This window comes from Nothobranchius furzeri, chromosome 2, assembly GCF_043380555.1.
Source record: "Nothobranchius furzeri strain GRZ-AD chromosome 2, NfurGRZ-RIMD1, whole genome shotgun sequence".
In the NCBI taxonomy this organism is placed as follows: Eukaryota; Metazoa; Chordata; class Actinopteri; order Cyprinodontiformes; family Nothobranchiidae; genus Nothobranchius; species Nothobranchius furzeri.
The window spans coordinates 100,445,975-100,468,088 of record NC_091742.1 but is presented as its reverse complement, the minus strand read 5'-3'; the positions used below and the strand labels follow the sequence as shown (position 1 = coordinate 100,468,088).

The following is a 22,114-nucleotide window of genomic DNA, read 5'->3' as shown; positions in this document are numbered from 1 at the left end:
TGAACTGTTTCCAAGTACCGCTATAATGTGCTTGCATACCACTAGGCAGAAGAAACAAATATTTGTATATAGCATCTCTCAAGATAAGCTCACAAGGTGCTTTATAAGAACGACAAAACTAAAAAAAGACAAACAAAAACCATAATAAAAATACAAAAAAGGGACATTTTTAGACTAATAATGAATCCTGAAAAAGACAGACCTGACAGAGCCAGTAGTGTGAAAAAAAGCTACTGAGGAAGAATAATGAACAGTGTGTGTTTAGATGGTAAATGACAGAGTTCAGAGCGGTTCTGGTTCAGTCCGCTGTTGGATCATCAACACTAGGCAGGAGACATGATCGTCTTTCATACAGAATGCCTCATCTCTTCATCTGTCTAGGGCTGTTACGATGGTTTAAGTTTTGAATAATTTGAACATTAAAGGTTCTCTGCAGACCTGTTGGTGTCCTCCATCATTCAGGTGTTATGAGTGTGTTCTGTTCATCTGTTCCAGAATGATTTGTAGTCGGTCAGATGATTTCCTCATCAGGCTGCAGCTTTCACGTCATTTCTTGTTGATTCTTGATCTTCAGTCTCTCCCTGTTCAGATCAGAACCCATCAAATGTCAAGTCAATCACATTTTATTTATATAGCGCCTTCCACCAACCTTGCGGGGGCCCAAGGTGCTGAACACAACATAGAATAAAATCACAAAAGAGCAATAAGGATAATAAAAGCAACATTAAAACAAAGAGATAAAAAGGTCATAACACAAGCAATTAAGATAAAAACCCATCACAGAAAACCAGACGATAAAACGAGTCTTCTCTCAAAAACCTGCAGCGATGGTGGCAGCTCATTCCAGAGAGAGACAGATGTGCATTTCTCTGTAAGTGGGTCATTCTGAACATCAGAGCCTGATTTCTTCTATCGTAGATTATGTTAGATGTTTGTAGCAATTAAAACATATTAATGTAATGGAATGAAATAACTGTTTTCCACCAAAAGTCATTTTCCCCCTCTCCTCTGACACTGAACTAATCTGCATGAGATATGGCCTCAAGGTCTCATGCATTTGCTTCTAAACTGCTTCTTTCCAGCTCAAGAGAAGAATGAAGAAAGGACTCTCTCCTTTTAATAAATCAAAGAACTCTATTTTAATAAAGCTAATCAAAGTGTTAGTCAATAATAAGATGTGACCAATCTGTGAAATCAAAATATTAATTACTGTGACGACCCTCGCCCCGTCCTCTCATCCCAGCCTGAGCCTTTTGTCCTCGCTGCAAAGGATCCAGCACCAGGGACAGCGCCAGGAGTGGCTTGCTCACACTCTCCAGCGCCCTTTCAGGACCTCGGAGAGAGGCACGCCGGCAATGACAGCAGCTGATCTTCATCAGCTATCATGCGGCCAACAGGCTTAAAAGGAGGAATGCAGCAGACAGTCGGGGAGATCCTGGATTAGCCGGAGATTCTCCCTAGCTCACGGACACGTTTTGCTGCCGTTACCACTCGGGTTTAAGGTTGTTTTACACCGTTAACGTTTGGGTTTAAGGTTGCTGCTGGAGATCCAGGACTAGCCTGCGATTCTCCCTCGCTCTTTGCTCATTTGTTTAAGGTTTTCTACTAAGGATCTAGGATTAGACTGGGTTCCTTCTGAGCGTGTTTCACACTCCTTGCTAATGGTGTTAAACATAGTTAGAAATTTATCTAGTCTGCCCGGTAATTAATAAATAGGCTGTGCGCCCCGTTTTTGTTTTTTCGTTGTGCTTAAGAGTGTGCTAAGTACCCTGGGACTCTTTCATTTTGGTGGTTCCACTCCCTGAGTTTTGGCTCTTCCCAGGTGAGCTCTATAATATCTAATTATGTTTTCTTTAAAGGAGTTTCTGTGTGCACCGTCGCGGGAAGCGCTCGAGGCCTGCCGCAAGAGCAATCTGGTGGAGGTGGCTGAGCACCTTGATCTCCGTGGCACCCGCACAATGGCGAAACAGGATCTAAAAGAGACAGTTATTGCTGCCTTGGAAAACCTGAACTTGCTGCCTGCTAAAGGGACCGGAGTTCTTCCTGTCCTTTCCCCGTGTGCGGATGACGCCGCAGGACATGAGAACGGAGCAGGACCATCCACGGCGGCTCCCGAGGAAACGGCTCCCGGCTACCAGACCCCGCCGGCTCACAGTAAGACCCCTTCTTCACCACTAACTTTGCCCGAGTCTGATCCTGTCTCACCAGCTTCTACTCCGAGTTCGCTGGAGCGCTTTAACCTACGTCTAAAAGTCCGATTGGCTCGGCTAAAGTATGAGGCCGAGGAGAAGGAGAAGCGCCGCCAGATGGAGATGGAGCTGGAGATCCGCAGAATGGATCTGGAGGCGGACACACAAATCAAGCTAAAAAGACTTGAGCTGGAAGCCCAGGCTTGGAGACAAACAGAGATCTCCAAAAGAAATGAACCACATGTGGAGACGCACAAGGACGTGAAAGAACCCGAAACGACGAGAGCAGAAACTACCCCTGGAATAAGACAGAGAATGGACATAAGTACATGCATTGTGCTGGTGCCACCTTTTCGGAAGTTTGAGGTGGACAGCTACTTCCAGATATTTGAGCGCATTGCTGCAGCTCTTGAGTGGCCTCGTGACGTGTGGGCGTTGATCCTCCAGTGCAAACTCACCGGAAGAGCCCAGGAGGTAATGTCTTCTTTGTCCCTTTCTGACAGTTTAGATTATGATTGTGTGAAAAGTGCAGTGTTAACTGCTTATGAACTGGTCCCAGAAGCTTACAGACAAAGATTCCGAGCATTAACAAATAAAAAGCCACACCAGACGTTTGTCGAGTTCGCCAGAGAAAAGCTTTTATTATTCGAAAAATGGGTTGCAGCATCAAAAGTGTCTTCTTTTACTGAGCTGAAGGAATTAATTCTGTTAGAGGAGTTCAAGAGATGTTTACCGGAACACACCGTTTTATACTTGAATGAACAAAAGGTAGCGACTTTGTCTTCTGCAGCTTTGTTGGCGGATGAATATTCATTAACGCACCGCGTTAGCGGCGACCTGCCACCCAGAGATGCCAGGCGGCCTCCTATAATGAGGCCAGCTCATCCCGGTTCTGCAAACATGAATCAGCCGAGATGTGTATACTGTCATCGGTCTGGTCACGTGATAAAAGACTGTTACAAATTAAAAAGGAAAAACGAACAGAAAAACTCCCCTCGCGTGAGGTCGGATTCATAACAGAAAACAGAAATAAATGACTGTTTTCAGCCCTTTTTGTCCAAAGGTGTGGTTCAGCTAAGTGAATCGAGTCCTGACCAAGCTCCAGTTATCATCCTACGTGATACTGGGGCATCACAAATGCTCATATCTAGCGATGTCATGACTTTTAACGAGAGCAGTGCAACGGGCGTGTCAGTTCTGCTAACCGGAATAAATGGTGAGCCGATTTCTCGGCCTTTACATAAAATTTTTCTTTCTTGTGATTTGGCCAGAGGTTATTTTGATGTGGCTGTTTGCCCCACTTTGCCTATCGCTGGCGTTACACTTCTGCTCGGAAACGATGCTGCTGGAGGAAATGTGGTCCCTCCATTCCAAGTTTTAAATAACCCAAGCTGTTCCGTGTTAGAAAGAGCACACAGGAATCTACCCAGCGTGTGTCATAACCCGTGCCCAGGCACGTAAACAGGAGGAGACTTTACAGTTATCCTCTCTCTTTGATGATGGACACAATAAAGAGGACAATCATGTCCACGACCACAATGTGGTTATTACAGCCGACACCGAGGATGAAGGCGAATCGCTCACGTCGGGGTGTCTGCCTTTACCCCGGCTGACTTTAGGAGAAGAGCAACGTTGTGATGAGAGCTTGAATAAATGTTTTCAGGATATTAAGAATCCTGATGGTGAAAAGTCCGGTTATTTTCTACGGAATGACGTGCTAATGAGGTTTTGGAACAATTCTGCTGCCCAAGGAGCACCTTGGGGTACTGTTAATCAGGTTGTTTTACACCGTTACCGTTTGGGTTTAAGGTTGCTGCTGGAGATCCAGGACTAGCCTGCGATTCTCCCTCGCTCTTTGACGCTCTTTGCTTATTTGTTTAAGGTTTTCTACTAAGGATCTAGGATGAGCCTGGGTTCCTTCTGAGCGTGTTTCACACGCCTTGCTAATGGTGAAGCCTTTTGTGGGGTGTTTGCTATATGGTTTTGACTTAATTATCCTCTTTAGAAGGATCTAGCTGACTGAACGTCAGTTTTCTGATCTCGGTGGTTTTCTTTTATCCCCATAGGACTTTTGAGCCGGGGATATTTATTGTTTAGGTGGTTGTCATCTTAGTTTGGCAGAAAGCCTTTTCATAAGCAGACAACTGCTTATGTTTTCCGTTTCCACTTTATTTTGCACCATCATTGTTAAACCTTATTTTTACGGTTCAGACACGGACACCTTGTGTTAATAAATCCTTTTGTTTTTACTCTAACCTCCTCGTCCTTAATCCACTCACACACACCTACACCTATTTTCTTGTGTTAGTCCCCTCATCCTCCTAGACCTTCAGAGGGGGCGTAACAATTACTTTATTATAATCCTATAGAACAGGGGTCTGCAACCTTTCTCGTGATGAGTGCCATTTAAAATTTCATTTGAAGTCAGTGTGCCATTTCAACTGTTGCATAAAGCATACGTTTAATAACACTGCATAACAAGTTACACATTATATACTGTGAAATTTTACAGTTAGATCCAGTATTGGGCAGCATAACATCTCTTTTCCACTTCATCCTAAAACTGAACTTCATAGAACTATATTTGTTGACCGGTGTTGGCAAAGGGTAGATCAGGTATTTTAAAAAACCCTGTCCATAACAAGAACATCAAAAGACATACCCCACAGAAAATACAATATTTAAGGTGTCACAACAAAGATAAGAATATACTAAACTTGGCCAAGATATGTTCTTGCAAGGATAAACATGCTAATGATATTTCTGCCCCTGCTTTGCATTTGCTAGTTCAGTTATCTGGGGTTCACACTTAGTAACTTTCAGGAGCACACAGGTCTCTGAATGTCCAGCAGTTAGACGGCTACGGGAGGCACTGAGGACACTCATGTGAGAGAAAATCTGCTCACACAGATATGTAGAACCAAATACTGTCAATAAAGCCTGTGCAATGTTCTTGAGACAGTTAAACCTGTTTGGTAGTGATGTCCAGCAACTGAAAATGCAAGCTCCATGATCATGCACAGCTGTGGACTCCAGCTGCTGCCGTAGTTCTGCAAACGTTGTCCCCCACAGAGTTGAGCTTTTCAGTTCAGTCAGCTGCATTTCCATGTCGTCTGTATCCAGAAAGTTAAAGAGGGACAAATCCAGCTGATTACCAAAGCTCTCTGGTCTGATCAGAAAAGAAAACAATGGTCCATACAACTGAAAGTCCTGAAAACGCGTTGTGAATTCTGTCTGGAGTCTTCGGATGCATTCATGAATTGCTGTGGTGCTGATGCTGCACTGAGCAGACAGCTCCCTGAGGTGTTTGAAGAGGCGGAATGTGGAAGCTTCAACATCCTTTAAAAAAACTTCCAGCTTTCCAACAAAAGCTTCCCAAGTGTCACGCATGTCCAAAACAGTTTGACCTGCTCCCTGCAGTTTGAGATTAAGCTCGTTCAGGTGTCCAGTTATATCTGCCAGGAAAAAAAGTTTTTCAACCCACCTCTCATCTTCAAGTTCAGGATATCTTTGCCCCTTTTCATTCAGAAATGTTTTTACCACATCAAAACAATCCACAAATCGTTCCCGAACCTTTCCACAGCTAAGCCATCTAACAGCACAGTGGAGTGGGATGTCTTTGCATGAGCTTTCCATCTCCTCGAGCAGAGACTGGAATTGGCGGTGAGTCAAAGCAGATCGCTTAACTATGAAGTTCACAATTTTTGCCACTGTGGCCATGACATCATTAAGATCTGAATTTGACATCTTGGCGCAGAGGTTTTCTTGGTGTATTATACATGCAGTTTCATGATGGGATGGCCTATTTGTTCCTCAAAGTAACAGCCCCCCTGTGTTTCCCAACCATAGCTGGTGCACCATCAGTTGTCACAGCAAAAATCTTTGCAATGTCAATGCCTCGTTCCTCAAAACACTCCATAAAAATGTTGGCAATATCCTCACCTCGTGTTGTTTCAGGCATCGGGGTAAGGCAGAACAGTTCCTCTTGTACTGTCACATCACAGTATCTTACCATTACAGCCAAACGTGGCACATCATTGATATCAACGCTTTCATCCAAAGCCACACTAAACACCTGGGCTTCTTTCAAACCAGCTGTTTGTTGACCCCTGACATTGTCACCCATTTCCTGGATGCGTCTTTCCATAGTTCTGGCTGATGCAGGTATGTCTTGAATCCTTGCTTTAATAGTATCTTTGTTTGGAAGCCCATCAAATAACACGTCTGAGGTACAGAGAAATGCCTTTTTAATAAAGTTACCATCAGTAAATGGCTTTCCATGTTTAGCAATACAGTGTGCAATACGAAAACTTGCTTCAGTTCCGTGATGTTTAGTAGCTGTAAAAACTTTCAGAGTACTTGCTTGCTTCTCATATCTTGACACAGCACGTGCAATTGATTCAGCCTTCTCCTCCTCGTCCTTGAAATCTTTTTGATGTTTCGTCTCAAAATGCCGCTTAACACTGGAGGTATGGCAAACAACACTCTCGAGGCAAAGAGCACACACAGCACGATCTCTTTGCTGCACAAAACCCCAGTCTTCTGTCCAAGTTGTCATACAAGACCTGGAATTATCTTTTTTTGTTCGCTTAGATGCCATATTTTACAGGGCTAACTAGCTAGAAACATCCTCCTCACTGTACCGGCAGGTAGATTACCGTCATCAAGAAGCGGCCTGGATGATGTCTTTTTGCGCTAATTTGGGATTTGGACCGGTGGGCCATCGCGTTGGTGTGGCGTTTTATTACTAATAATAACGCAGTTATTTCCGTCTTTCCGTTTATTTTTAACTTCCAAATATCACAGTGACTGCATCAACAACTGAGATAATCCCCGAACAACAAGACAAAAACTAAAAATATCCACCCGAAACCCCTCTTATGCTCTGCCACGTCTTTGCTCAAACACACACGCACACGAGTTGCCAAGTCAACCAGCCGACAGAGTGTTTCGCCAGGCGGGAGGGCTGAGAGATCACATTTCAACTTTTTAATGCATTTAGTGACCAAACAAGAAAACAAAAATTCAGTCCGTTACAACACTTATTTTTCAACACATCTTCTCAGATTAATGCTCTGTGCCATCAGTTAACCCTTTGCGTGCCAACAGTAGCACGAGTGCCCAGAGTTGCTGACCCCTGCTATAGAATATAAATACGTAATATGACTTTAAATGTTTCCACTAGGACTGATCTCACGTAGCGTTAAGACATGACACATTGCTTTACTGATCCAATCAGAATTTGCCAGATCTGACGGAGGCGTGGTTTTGGTGGTGCTTGGTAAATCTGTCATCTTTTCATTTGACCATAAACCAAAACATCCGAAGTATAAAACTATGCCCACGTCATCTTTAACGCCAGTTCAAAGCATAAGTTGTCGGAGTGGCCTATCCATAACTTTCTTATTCAGCCAAAAGAACCAACGACAAGCTGGATAAAATCTGTGGCTGTTCCAACTGCTGCAGCGGTTCCTTTCAGAATAAAAGCTGAACCATCACTATCACAACCCCATCTTGGGTCTTGTTAGATGCTGATAAACTGTCGTGACCCGGAAGTATCTCAAGACTGGTGGTCAGCTGCCACGGCTGTTTCTACAGGCTTCAGCTCCACAAAGGTCAAGCTGGACCTCTACACCTCCTGATCTAACAGGGACTTCCGAAAGGGTACATAGGCCGACAAATGGCGTCAAATGTGTTTATGAATCTCCTAACCAAAGCTTAGCACGAAGACATCACCCTCAGTTCCCATCAGAACTAATCGTTTCTTCGGATTTGCTGGTTCTGAGCAACATTCCACATTACACCATTCTCCGTCTCATTCACCTTAGTTACAACATACACTTAGTGTTAAAGTTAGTCTAGTTTAATTTATTTAGTAATAAATATTTAAACTTTTAAAACTTGACTCTCTCTTCTGTTGTCTCTAAATTAATATGAGGTTGTTACCTAATCCATGCAATAAAAAGTTCCAATCTTCTGGTTAAACAGTACCCGCAGATCCATAAGGTTGATTTCAAATTTACTATGGAATCCTATGTCTTATGGCTCATTAAATAACGTGTAAATAAAACCATTACAGAATGGCGAGCCACTGCCAGATATTTGTGCATTTTGACTTTGTGCTCATTCTGAGACATTTTTAAACAGTAAAACACTAAAACTGATGTTTCTGGTTGAAAACGGGACAATCTCGTAATCCACCACTAGAGTGCAGCATCTCCATTTAAAGTCAAAAGGGGGTGTGACACTTCACGTCCCACAAGGAGGCGCTGATTCATCTCTTCAACTAAGGCTGACGTCATCTCAAGCTATATTGGAGCTTCTAGCAAAGAACAGGTTTTTCCTGCTGTCATCTTCAATGTAAATACTGTTTTTATGTCTTTTCTGAGTGTTTCGTGACACTGTGTATTTTTCTTGTGTACGGAGATAAGAGAATTTCTCCACAGGAAGTTTGCTTCCTGATTGCCTTTTGATCACTGGTAAATCAGCCCGTAGCCTGACTAGCATTGAATTGCGACAGTCTTATAGGTTTAAAACGGAAGAGCGTCGTTGTTGCAGCACAAATTGCACATGCTAATTAGTCAGAAATATTAACACGAATGAGTCACGGACCACAAAGCCTGTTCAGCTGACAGGCTTCGCTAGCTTAGCACGCTCAGGTACTAAAGTTTAGCTCTCAATTTCGGCAAAAACGGAGTTGCTACCCACAGCTGAAAATCGATTGACACAGCGCTCCCGTGTCTTAAAATCCGCTACCCACAAAGGGATAAAACTTTGCTTCATTCGAGTTGATTTAGCGGCATTTTTAACACTTTTGGTGTGAAAAACGGAGTTTCGTTTAGCCATCTGTGCTAACTGCCAGTTGGAGGCATGGCGCATGTGCACACATGCCGCCATCTTGCCTGGTAAGACCACGCAACCTCTCGACCAGCCATCTTGCTACGGTCCGCCTAGTGACATTTCTGGGTCATTACTGAAACTGTTCTGCCCTGAATGTTCATTCAAAACTGCAATTTCTCCTGGAGTCAAATCCATGACCCTCCAATCATGTGGCAACCCGCTCTACCACCTGAGCTACTGCTGCCCACATGGGCTGGATGGCCGGTCCAATACTCTGCTTAGCATGCGGTGAACTCCAGTGAGATCTTGAGACCTGAACTAAGATGGCGTTGGAACTGTTTTATTATTATTATTTATTATTCTCTCTCATGGCTTGAAGATCACTGACCTGTTTGTTGAGGCTGTCCATATTTCAGGTCATTTCCCAGTTTTGTTTCGCCTTCATAGATCCAACGCCTCTTTAATTAATTTAATGCCTGCTCGCAGAGCCCGATCTTTTACTCCATCTTCTGCAACAGAATTCTGTACTTTATTCACTGATCTTGTTTCCACTTTGCCGGTGTTTTCTAGCACTGATGATTTGTTGCACTTTTTTCAATCTTCCTGCCTTACTGTGCTAGATCAGATAGCCCCTATGAGAACTAGACACTCTAAAGTTCGGTCGGATCCCTGGATCAGTGCAACTACCAGATCTGTCAGGCGTGAGTGCAGAAGAGCCGAGCGTAGATGGAAAAAGGATAAGCTCCGGATTTCATACTAAATAATGATAGATACCTGGGCTCGTTACCAGAAGGTAGTTAGAGATGCCCGTAATAAATTCTTTTCAAATATTATTACTGCATCCTTTGGCAACCAGCGTGTCCTGTATCAGACCCTCAATGCTGTTCTTTCAGCCAGTGACCACCACTCTCTTACTACCTCAGATGCTCAATGCACTCAATTTTTTTAAATTTTTCTTGGAAAAATTGCTAGCATCCGGGCTCAGATTTGTTCTCCCTATGTCACTAGTTGTCCTGAACCTATTCGGCATCGATAACTTTGACTTGCTTTCTTTGTCCTCTCTTGAGAACCTCCTGTCTGCCTTGAAGCCGTCAGGTTCTCCGGTTGACCCTGTCCCTCCACACCTCCTTTAAGAGACATATTCTGTCACTGGCCCCCTTATGCTGAGCATTATTAACAACAGCTTTTCCACTGGTGTTGTACCCCGTGCTTTTAAACATTCAGTAGTTCGACCCGTTCTGAAGAAGCCTGGCCTTGACACCTCTGTTATGAGTAATTTTCGCCCGATCTCCAAGCTTCCATTTCTATCAAAACTACTAGAGCGTGCTGTTTTTAACCAAATTATTTCTTATCTAGATGATCATGGTTTAATGGATCCCTTCCAGTCAGGCTTCCGATCCCTCCATAGCACTGAGTCAGCTCATCTTCGTGTTGTTAATGACATTTTATTAACCCTTGACTCTGGTTCTAATGTATTGCTGGTTTTGTTGGATCTATCGGCTGCTTTCGACACGGTTGATCACGCTATTCTGCTGACTTGGCTGAACCAGCTGGTCGGCATTCAGGGGACTGCCTTAGATTGGTTTAGGTCCTACTTCTGCGACCGCAGCTTTAATGTTATGATGGGTAGTGCTGCCTCCCCCTCTGCAGCTTTGACTTGTGGTGTTCCTCAGGGCTCTATTCTTGGACCCCTTTTATTTAATTTATATATTTTGCCCCTGGGTGACATTTTTAAAAAACACCACATTAACTACCATTTATATGCAGACGATTGCAAATTATATGCCTCTGTGAAACCTAATGACTCCTTACAGCCCCTTGTTGAATGCTGCAACGATGTGAAGAGCTGGCTGTCAGAAAACTTTCTCCTGCTGAACGATGCCAAGACAGAGGCCATCATTTTCAGCCCTAATACTTCTCAAAATCCCCAACTGACCCTTCCTTTTATCACAAGTGGGTTGAAAACCCGTGTCACAAACTTAGGGGTTGTGATGGATGCTAAACTAAAAATGGACATTCATGTCAACCAGGTAGTTAAGACCTGTTATTACCACCTGAGGTAATGATTTAGCTGTATTTCTTTACCTCTGACTGCCCATTATAATACATATTTTGCAAAAAAAAAAAAGAAAAAAAAAAAGGTTTGTGTGTTATTTAGAGATGCCATACAATAGTTTGCATGTGTGTGTTCTGAATTTTTGGTAATTGTGCTTTTTCAGTGTTCTTTCAAAAAATAAGCCTTACTGAATGCACAAAATTAGCTTATTCTGCAAAATAGCATTTTGTCATGTGTCCCTTTGTGTGTGATTGTGCAGGCATGTGTGTATGTAGGTATCAAAGCACTTTACAGATCTTCAAAAGACAGATCTGTGATCATTATCTGGAGTGGTTGAGCAGGTGTGGGCAATGGGAGTGTAAGGGGAGGGGGGGGCACAGGTTCTCACACTCTATTGACATCATGAATATTCATCAAAGGCATGCTATATATCAAAAATCAAAGGATTTTCTGCTAAATTTCAGGTACTAATTTACAATTTTACTTTTGCAAAATGTTATTTCAATAAGTATAAAGCACTTGCATGGATGAAAGCTAAGATGAAGGCTGAAAAACTTCAAAGGCGTACAATTGTTTTGCAAAACAAATTCCTGCAGAATCAAATTTTGTTTACATTCAGTAGGGGCAGCTTACACAGGTGCACCAATTGACTAAAAGTACATATATGAGACTCAGATCAGGATTCATTTCTTTAAACCGCAACCATGAGAAGAAGATTCAGCGTGAATGAAGCCCTGGAGGTGTTTCAGCAGCTTGAAGATGAGGGGAAGTCAGTCAGGAGGGACCGCAGCAGAAGCCGACCGTAATCATCGATTACAACCGCTGCAAAGGGGCAGTTGACAACTTGGACAAGGTAATTTATTTATTTTATTTTATTATAATTTGCCAAACTAATTGCATATGTCATTTATTTATTCATTTATTTTTATTCCAGCTCGTTGCAACATACAGCTGCCGTCGCAAGACCAGACGTTGGCCCATGTCGCTCTTCTGCAACATGTTAGATGTGAGCGCCTACAATGCCCTGGTCCTGTGGCTGTCTGGAACCGGCCTGGAACCAGCAGAAGAGGAGCATCTGCCGAAGGCTGTTGCAGGAGCTTGGGAGCTCCATGGTGAGACCAGCCCAGGCGAGGAGCACTCGCTTGCCGCGGTCCAGCAGCGCTGCAGCTTTGTTGCAGGTGCAGCAGCAAGCAGAGCCAGCTCCAGCCCAGGAGCAGACAAAGAAAAAAGGCCACCTTTGCAGGGGGAAGAGGAGCGTGCATGCACGCTTTTGCCAAGCATGTGGACTGGCTGTGTGCAAGGAGCACTCAACAGTTGTATGCTCAGCCTGCAGCTGTTAGCTCTCTCTCTCACACACAAACACACACACACACACACACACACACACACTAAAAAGAACTACAGCATAGAATTAGAGATACAACACAGCAAGAACACACCTAAAGTTAAAGTTAAAGTTAAAGTCCCATTAGTTGTCACACACACTGATGTGTGTGCGAAATTTGTTCTCCGCATTTGACCCATCCCCTGGGGGAGCGGTGAGCTACAGACACAGCCGCGCTCGAGAACCATTTGGTGGTTTAACCCCCCAATCCAACCCCTTAATGCTGAGTGTCAAGCAGGGAGGCATTAGGTCCCATTTTTTTTCAAAGTCTTTGGTATGACCCGACCAGGAATCGAACCCTGATCTCCCAGTCTCAGGGCGGACACTCTACCACTAGACCACTGAGCTGGTAAGATTTCTTATTACTTTTGGTTAGAAGGACAAAATCTTTTCCTGACCCTTTCGAACATCGCTGGTCTAATGCCTCACTGATCTTTTACTCATTAGGTGAAATTCTCATAAGGTCAGGAACTTTTAGCTCATTGACTTTGGTCAGCACCTCTCAATGCTGAAGTTATGTTACGTCCTCTATCCTAGTATTTATTTAAACATGTGGCTATGCAGTGTTTCCCCTACATAGGCTAAGGCGTGGCTATGGCAGACACACATATATATACAGTGGGGCAAAAAAGTATTTAGTCAGCCACTGATTGTGCAAGTTCTCCCACTTAAAATGATGACAGAGGTCAGTAATTTACATCATAGGTACACTTCAACTGTGAGAGACAGAATCTGAAAAAAAAATCCATGAATTCACATGGCAGGATTTTTAAGAATTTATTTGTAAATCAGGGTGGAAAATAAGTATTTGGTCACTTCAAACAAGGAAAATCTCTGGCTCTCACAGACCTGTAATGTCTTCTTTAAGAAGCTTTTCTGTCCTCCACTCGTTACCTGTATTAATGGCACCTGTTTGAACTCATTATCTGTATAAAAGACACCTGTCCACAGCCTCAAACAGTCAGACTCCAAACTCCACTATGGCCAAGACCAAAGAGCTTTCGAAGGACACCAGGAAAAGAATTGTAGACCTGCACCAGAATGGGAAGAGTGAATCTAAAATAGGCAAGCAGCTTGGTGTGAAAAAATCAACTGTGGGAGCAATTATCAGAAAATGGAAGACATACAAGACCACTGATAATCTCCCTCGATCTGGGGCTCCACGCAAGATCTCATCCCGTGGGGTCAAAATGATCATGAGAACGGTGAGCAAGAATCCCAGAACCACACAGGGGGACCTGGTGAATGACCTGCGGAGAGCTGGGACCACAGTAACAAAGGTCACTGATAGGTAATTAGATTTATCCCATATTACCTTAAAGGACGACACACACACAGAGAGAGAGAGATTATTTGTAATGTCCATGTGGGCGAATCAACATGCGAGATGCTGGACTCAACCAATCAGCCCCCACTCTGCTCCAGCCTCAAAGCCTTCACCTCACGAGCTCTGCATACCCGCGGTCTCCATCAGGAGACCAGAATGTTAGGTAATATTTAATCTCCATAACCCTGGAACCAGAAATAACACACATGACAACAAGGAAGACATTTTACCCTGAGACCCCAAAATATGGAGAGTTAACGCAGAGGAACCTCCTCCGAGGCTTCCCCACATCACTCCCACGTGCTCACAGTTCGTCAGGGGCTTTATTCACAAAGGATGGAGGAGAAGGCGGGCCTTCTCAGGTTACAGAGGTACAGAGGTTTCCTTGGAAATCTACAATCAACATCCTGGAAATCCACAATCAACATCCTTGACTGCAAACAAGCTTCTCTGCTCAACCTTTCATAAACAGCCACAGTTGGCAAACACAAGAGATTCATGAAGTGTTAATAACACAAAATGGGCATCTTTTAGGCCTCAAAAAGGTACAATTACTAAAAATACCCAACAGTCACCATCAGTAACACACTACAACGGCAGGGAATCAAATCCTGCAGTGCCAGACGTGTTCCGCTGCTGAAGCCAGTGCATGTCCAGGCCCGTCTGAAGTTTGCCAGAGAGCACATGGATGATACAGCAGAGGATTGGGAGAATGTCATGTGGTCAGATGAAACTAAAGTAGAACTTTTTGGTATAAACTCAACTCGTCGTGTTTGGAGGAAGAAGAATACTGAGTTGCATCCCAAGAACACCATACCTACTGTGAAGCATGGGGGTGGGAACATCATACTTTGGGGCTGTTTTTCTGCTAAGGGGACAGGACGACTGATCCGTGTTAAGGACAGAATGAATGGGGCCATGTATCGTGAGATTCTGAGCTAAAACCTCCTTCCATCAGTGAGAGCTTTGAAGATGAAACGTGGCTGGGTCTTCCAACACGACAATGATCCCAAACACACCGCCCGGGCAACAAAGGAGTGGCTCCGTAAGAAGCATTTGAAAGTCCTGGAGTGGCCTAGCCAGTCTCCAGACCTCAACCCCATAGAAAATCTGTGGAGGGAGTTGAAAGTCCGTGTTGCTCGGCGACAGCCCCAAAACATCACCGCTCTCGAGAAGATCTGCATGGAGGAATGGGCAAAAATACCAGCTACTGTGTGTGCAAACCTGGTAAAGACCTATAGTAATCGTTTGACCTCTGTTATTGCCAACAAAGGTTATGTTACAAAGTATTGAGTTGAATTTTTGTTATTGACCAAATACTTATTTTCCACCCTGATTTACAAATAGCCAAGCCAAGCCAAGCCAAGCCAAGCGGATAGCCAAGCGGGGTGCAGCAGTGGCAGTTGCCGAGGCAAAATCTCGGGCGTGGGAGGAGTTTGGTGAGGCCATGGAGAAAGACTATCGATCGGCTCCAAAGAGGTTCTGGCAAACTGTCCGGCGCCTCAGGAGAGGAAGGCAGCAACTCGCTCACACTGTTTACAGTGGGGATGGGGAGCTGCTGACGTCAACTGAGGCTATAGTCGGACGGTGGAAGGAATACTTTGAGGAGCTGCTCAATCCCACCAATGCGCATTCCGAGGAGGAACCAGAGCTGGGAGGCCTGGGGATGGACTGTCCGATCTCGGGGGCAGAAGTTGCTGAGGTAGTCAAACAACTACACAGCGGCGGAGCCCCGGGGGCGGATGAGGTTCGTCCTGGGTATCTCAAGGCTATAGATGTTGTAGGGCTGTCATGGTTGACACGTCTCTACAACATTGCGTGGTCATCGGGGGCAGTTCCTAGGGAGTGGCAGACCGGGGTGGTGGTCCCCATCTTTAAGAAGGGTGACCTGAGGGTGTGTTCCAACTATAGGGGGATCACACTCCTCAGCCTCCCTGGAAAGGTCTATGCCAAGGTACTGGAGAGGAGGGTCCAATCGATAGTTGAATCTCAGATAGAGGAGGAGCAATGTGGTTTTCGTCCTGGCCGTGGAACTGTGGACCAGCTCTATACCCTTGCAAGGGTGATGGAGGGGGCATGGGAGTTTGCCCAACCAATCCACATGTGCTTTGTGGATTTGGAGAAGGCTTATGACCGTGTCCCCAGGGGCACCCTGTGGGGGACACTCCAGGAGTATGGGGTGGGTGGCTTTCTGTTAAGGGCCATTCAGTCCCTTTACCAGAGGAGCGTGAGTTTGGTCCGCATAGCCGGTAGTAAGTCGGACCTGTTCCCAGTGAGGGTTGGACTCCGCCAGGGCTGCCCTTTGTCACCGGTTCTGTTCATCACTTTTATGGACAGAATTTCTAGACGCAGCCGTGGTGTGGATTGTGTCGAGTTTGCTGGCAGGAGAATCTCGTCTCTGCTTTTTGCGGATGATGTGGTCCTCCTAGCTTCATCCAGCTCTGACCTTCAGCTCTTGCTGGGTAGGTTCGCGGCCGGGTGTGAAGTGGCTGGGATGAGGATCAGCACCTCCAAATCTGAGACCATGGTCCTCGACCGGAAAAGGGTGGCTTGCCACCTCCGGGTTCGGGGAGAGGTCCTACCTCAGGTGGAGGAGTTTAAGTATCTCGGGGTCTTGTTCACGAGTGAGGGTAGGAGGGATCGGGAGATCGACAGGCGGATTGGTTCGGCGTCTGCAGTGATGCGGACGCTGAGCCGATCTGTCGTGGGGAAGAGGGAGCTGAGCCAGAAAGCCAGGCTCTCGATTTACCGGTCAATCTACGTCCCAATCCTCACCTATGGTCATGAGCTTTGGGTAATGACCGAAAGAACGAGATCGCGGATACAAGCGGCCGAAATGAGTTTCCTCCGTAGGGTGGCCGGGCTCAGCCTTAGAGATAGGGTGAGGAGCTCGGACATTCGGGAGGGACTCGGAGTAGAACCGCTGCTCCTCCGGATCGAAAGGAGCCAGTTGAGGTGGTTTGGGCATCTGGTCAGGATGCCTCCTGGACGCCTCCCCGGGGAGGTGTTTTGGGCATGTCCTGCCGGCAGAAGGCCCCCGGGTCGACCCAGGACACGTTGGAGAGGTTACATCTCCAATCTGGTCCGGGAACGCCTTGGGGTCCTGCCGGAGGAGCTGGTGGACAAGGCCGGGGAGAGGACGGCCTGGAGCTCCCTAATTGGGATGCTGCCCCCGCGACCCGGATAAGCGGAGGAAGACGAAGACGAAGATTTACAAATAAATTCTTTAAAAATCCTGCCATGTGAATTCATGGATTTTTTTTCACATTCTGTCTCTCACAGTTGAAGTGTACCTATGATGTAAATTACTGACCTCTGTCATCATTTTAAGTGGGAGAACTTGCTAAATTGGTGGCTGACTAAATACTTTTTTCCCCCACTGTATATGTAAATATAAACACACACACACACACACACACACACACACATATATATATATATATATATATATATATATATATATATATATATATATATATATATATATATATATATATATATATCATAGGAATCTCAACACCCACACTGTGGCGGCAATCCTGTTCTTTTTAATTTAATTTGTAATGAATTAACTTACATGCTATTTAATGAGCCATAAGGCATAGGATTCCCTAGGAAATATGAAATCCACCTTATGGATCTGTGAGGTTATTTAAACCAGAAGATTGGAACTTTTTAATGCAGGGATTAGAAAACAGCTTCGTATTCACTCAGAGACAACAGAAGAGAGAGAGAGTCAAGTTTAAAAGTTAAGAATTTTATTACTAACAAATTAAACTAGACTAACTTTAAACACTAAATGTATGGTGTAACTAAAGTTGATGTGACGGTGAATGGATGACGTGTGATGTTGATCAGAACTGGCAAATCCGAAGAAGCGATTAGTTCTGATGGGAACTGAAGGTGATGTCTTCACGTTAAGCTTTGGTTAGCAGATTCATAAACACATTTCGACGCCATTTGTCGGTCTACATACCCTTCAGGAAGTCCCCGTCTAGGATCAGGAGGTGTAAAGGTCCAGCTTGTCCTTATGGAGCCGGAGCATGTAGAAGAAGCCACGGCAACTGACCACCCGTCTTGAGATACTTCCGGGTCACGACAATTTGTTGGCGTCTGGTGAGACCCGAGCCTGGGTCTTGATGGTTCAGCTTTTATTCTGAAAGGAACTGTTGCAGCAGTTGGAACAGCAACGAATTTTCCAGCTTGTCGTTGGTTCTTTCGGTTAAAGAGGAGAGTTACGGATGGCCACTCCGACACTTTCTCTGGAACGCTTTGAACTGGCGTTAGAGATGACGTGGGCATAGTTTTATACTTCGGATGTTTTGGTTTATGGTCGAATGAAAAGTTGAAGAGTTAACAAACACCATCAAAACCACACCTCCGTCAGATCTGTCAGATTCTGATTGGATCAGTGAAAGTAATGTGTCATGTCTTTTAACGCTACGTGAAATGAGTCCTGTTGGAACATTTAAAGTCATAGTACATTTATATTCTATAGGATTATAATAAAGTAATTAACATTTAGATTTCACAGTTCGGTCACATCTTATTTGTCGACTAACACTTGGTTGGATTAGCTTTATTAAAATAGAGTTCTTTGATTAATTAAAAGAAAAGAGTTCCATTTTCATTCTTCTGTTGAGCTGAAAATAAGCAGGTTAGAAGCAAATGCATGAGACCTTGAGACCATATCTCATGCAGACTAGTCCTGTGCAGAGGAGAAAAAAAACAGTCATTTCATTCCGTTACAAATTAAGAATCAAATCGTGGTACAACTCGGTCAAAAAACTGTGTTGCCTCCTAACGCTCCAACTCCCATCTACCACCCCAAAAAAACAACAACAAAACCTTCTATAAAAGGAATTATGGGATACAGGAAGCCCAAAATACAAAGAAAATGTTTCAGAATCTAACACTTCTACATTCTATGATTTTAACTGAAGTGTTTCTGTATTTTTTAATGAAATTATATATTTTTTAAATCACAAATATGCATTTTAAAAAACTTATTGACTAATATATCCTAAATGAATTTGCAACTAATTGGCTCTCACACACACTTCACAAAAGCTTGCTACGCCCCTGCGCGCACACACATTCTCCTCCTCCTCCACTCCCCTGCTCTCACAGATGGAATTTATTTACCCGTCAATAACACGTTCAAAATAATTCATTAAGTCTTGTGTGAACTGTAACGTGACAGTTTAAATACGTCTTGTCTCTAAATCTTTGACCAAAGAGCCAGCAGGAAAACAGGTTTTTCTCTTGTGTGGACTCTCATGTGATAGTTTAAAGCTGTCTTAAAGCCAAATGTTTTACCACAGGTCTCACAGGCAAAAGATTTTTCTCCTGTGTGGACTTTCATGTGAACGTTTAAGGCTTGTTTTTGGGCAAATCTTTTACCACAAGTCTCACAGGCAAAAGGTTTTTCTCCAGTGTGGACTCTCACATGATTATTTAAAGCTGTCTTATGGCCAAATCTTTTACCACAAGTCTCACAGACAAAAGGTTTTTCTCCTGTGTGGACTCTTACATGATTATTTAAAGCTGTCTTATGGCCAAATCTTTTACCGCAGGTCTCACAGGCATAAGGTTTTTCTCCTGTGTGGACTCTTACATGATTATTTAAAGCTGCTTTATAGTCAAATCTTTTACCACAGGTCTCACAGGCAAAAGGTTTTTCTCCTGTGTGGACTCTCATGTGAGTGTTTAAAGCTGTCTTATGGCCAAATCTTTTACCACAGGTCTCACAGACAAAAGGTTTTTCTCCTGTGTGGACTCTTACATGATCATTTAGAACTGCTTTGTAGTCAAATCTTTTACCACAGGTCTCACAGGCAAAAGGTTTTTCTCCCTTGTGGACACTCATGTGAACCTTTAAAGCTGCCTTTCGGCTAAATCTTTCACCACAGGTCTCACAGACAAAAGGTTTTTCTCCTGTGTGGACTTTCATGTGAACGTCTAAGGCTCGTTTATGGGCAAATCTATTAGCACAGGTCTCACAGGCAAAAGGTTTTTCTCCCTTGTGGACACTGATGTGAAAGTTTAAAGTTGTCTTTCGGCTAAATCTTTTACCACAGGTCTCACAGGCAAAAGGTTTTTCTCCTGTGTGGACTCTTACATGACTATTTAAAGCTGTTTTATAGCCAAATCTTTTACCACAGGTCTCACAGATAAAAGGTTTTTCTCCTGTGTGGACTCTCATGTGAACTTTTAAAGCGGTTTTATAGCCAAATCTTTTACCACAGGTCTCACAGATAAAAGGTTTTTCTCCTGTGTGAACTCTAATGTGAACGTTTAAATCACACATTGCACTAAATCTTTTTCCACAGACATCACAACTAAATGATTTTAGTTCTTTCTGGACTGTCTTGCATGAGTCTACATTTTGCTTCACTCTAACACATTTCTTTTTGACCGAACAGCTTGAAGACCTTATTGCTGAATGACCTGACACTCTCACATGTTTCTGGAGAGAACTCTTGTGGAGAAACTGTTTACCACACTCAGGGCAGCTAAAGGACTTGTTGACAGTCCTAACATGTGACTTAGAAGACCTGCTTTCAGTCCAGTCACTGTCTTCTTCCCCAGTTTCAGACCCAGAGTCTGACAGCTCAGAGTCTAGATTCACATCATCATCCTCTTCTTCATCATCTCCACTCATTTCAGTTTCTGAAGAATCAGATGTCTGTTCATGAGGGTTCAGATCTTGGTTACTGCTAGTTTCTGCTCTTCCACCAGTTTCTGCTGTCATCTGGTGAGCTGAGCTGCTGGTTGGAACTTCTTTGTCTTCTAGTTGCTGCTGATGAAGCTGTGAGAACAGAGGTTTCTCTTCATCATCCTCACTCTTTATAGAAGCCAATGTGAATGGAAACCTGGCAGCATCTGTTTTCTCCTTCAAATGGAGTTGCTCTCCCTCCAGGCTGGTCCAGTTTTCATCTTGTTCCTCCTTCATGTGGACGTGTTCTGGGTCTTTCTGGTCCTCACCTGCACTCTGTTCCTCAGGAGCTTCTTCTTTAACCAGCACCAGCTGTTGAACATCTGTAGGAAACCCAGAAGCGTGATGTGAATTACTGGTCGATGGAACTTCACATTCACACTTACTCTCACCTAAAGGATTACTAAGAACACTTGTTCAACTTCTCCTTAATGCAATTATCTAATCAACCAATCACATGGCAGTTACATCAATGCATTTAGGGGCGTGGTCCTGGTCAAGACCATCTCCTGAACTCCAAACTGGAGGTCAGAATGGGAAAGAAAGGTGATTTAAGCTATTCTGAGCGTGGCATGGTTGTTGGTGCCAGACGGGCCAGTCTGAGTATTTCACAATCTGTTCAGTTACTGGGATTTTCACCCACAACCATTTCTAGGGTTTACAAAGAATGGTGAGAAAAGGGAAAAACATCCAGCACGCGTCAGTCCTGTGGGTGAAAATGCCTTGTTGATGCTAGAGGTCAGAGCAGAATGGTCTGACTGATTCAAGCTGATAGAAGAGCCTAACCCTCGTTACAACCGAGGAATGCAGCAAAGCATTTTATTTTGTGGCACTCACAGAGCACAGTCGCTTCTGCTTTGCTCCCATATCTTTTTCCCAAGACTCTTTTTGTCCCGTCTGCCTACAGAGCGCTTCTCTGCATTTCCTCTGGAAATCACTATTTTTCAGAAATGGATTTAATTAATTGGTCATTCAACGCAATTGATAAGATTTTTTCTATGATGAGAACGGAGGAGGGGGCTCGCGTTTGCCCTCACGGGACAAACGCAGCGGGATATATGCTCGATTCCTGGAAGGAGTGGAATGTCATCTGTCTCTCTCAGCTGTCCATTGAGGATGTCGAAGATGTGTGGATATTTGGCCTGATGATCACTGGATTTCTTCTGATTGGAGTGGGAGGATATCTGGTTTTCCGAAAAATTGGGAAGACGGGAGCGATTGGAGGGCGACCCAAACCATGGACGGCACCGTCCGGGCGGAGACCTCACAGACTGGGACGTTACTCGAGGTGAATCGCAAGCTGCACAATGTCTTAGCTGCGTTACCGGTGTTAGTGCGCAAAATGGATGTCATCTCGGAGAGGGTCACCGGACGGTATGGAGATGTTTAATCACCGAATTGGCTTCACTGGAGGATTTGAATGATCAATACAGACTTGAAGGCAGAGAGGAAAATTATCTCTGCCTGACCCAAACAAAGTCCTGTTATCGAATCTGACGCCATAAGCAGCCTTGGAGTTGTGTGCAAAAACCCCCACGATGGAAGGAATGCAGACAAATGCTGTGAAAACTCTACCTACCCCCCCGCCTTCAGATTGTGG

At 44.2% G+C, this 22,114-nt stretch overlaps 2 protein-coding genes across 6 annotated transcripts in view; both read right to left on the bottom strand.

The window, feature by feature from the left end:
• Positions 1 to 1,873: 1,873 nt before the first annotated feature.
• On the bottom strand, positions 1,874 to 11,416 carry LOC139066246 (general transcription factor II-I repeat domain-containing protein 2A-like). The gene is made up of 2 exons (XM_070548670.1): positions 9,343 to 11,416; positions 1,874 to 9,208 (listed from the first exon to the last, which is right to left on the bottom strand). Exon 2 carries the CDS (start codon positions 5,934 to 5,936, stop codon positions 4,941 to 4,943), a length of 996 nt encoding a protein of 331 aa, XP_070404771.1. The 5' UTR covers positions 5,937 to 9,208; positions 9,343 to 11,416; the 3' UTR covers positions 1,874 to 4,940.
• Positions 11,417 to 17,537: 6,121 nt separating this feature from the next.
• LOC107374645 (oocyte zinc finger protein XlCOF6-like) overlaps positions 17,538 to 22,114 on the bottom strand; it is a 139,089-nt gene continuing 134,512 nt past the window's right edge. For all 5 annotated transcript variants that reach the window (XM_070548434.1, XM_070548433.1, XM_070548436.1 and 2 more), the window contains one exon: positions 17,538 to 20,837. In XM_070548434.1, coding sequence (XP_070404535.1) covers positions 19,018 to 20,837 — 1,820 coding nt within the window. In that variant the 3' untranslated portion in view covers positions 17,538 to 19,017. The remainder of the gene's footprint in view (positions 20,838 to 22,114) is intronic.

Coding starts and splice junctions, on each gene's coding strand:
- LOC139066246 (XM_070548670.1), bottom strand. CDS start 5,936: ATGTCAAATTCAGATCTTAATGATGTCATGGCCACAGTGGCAAAAATT.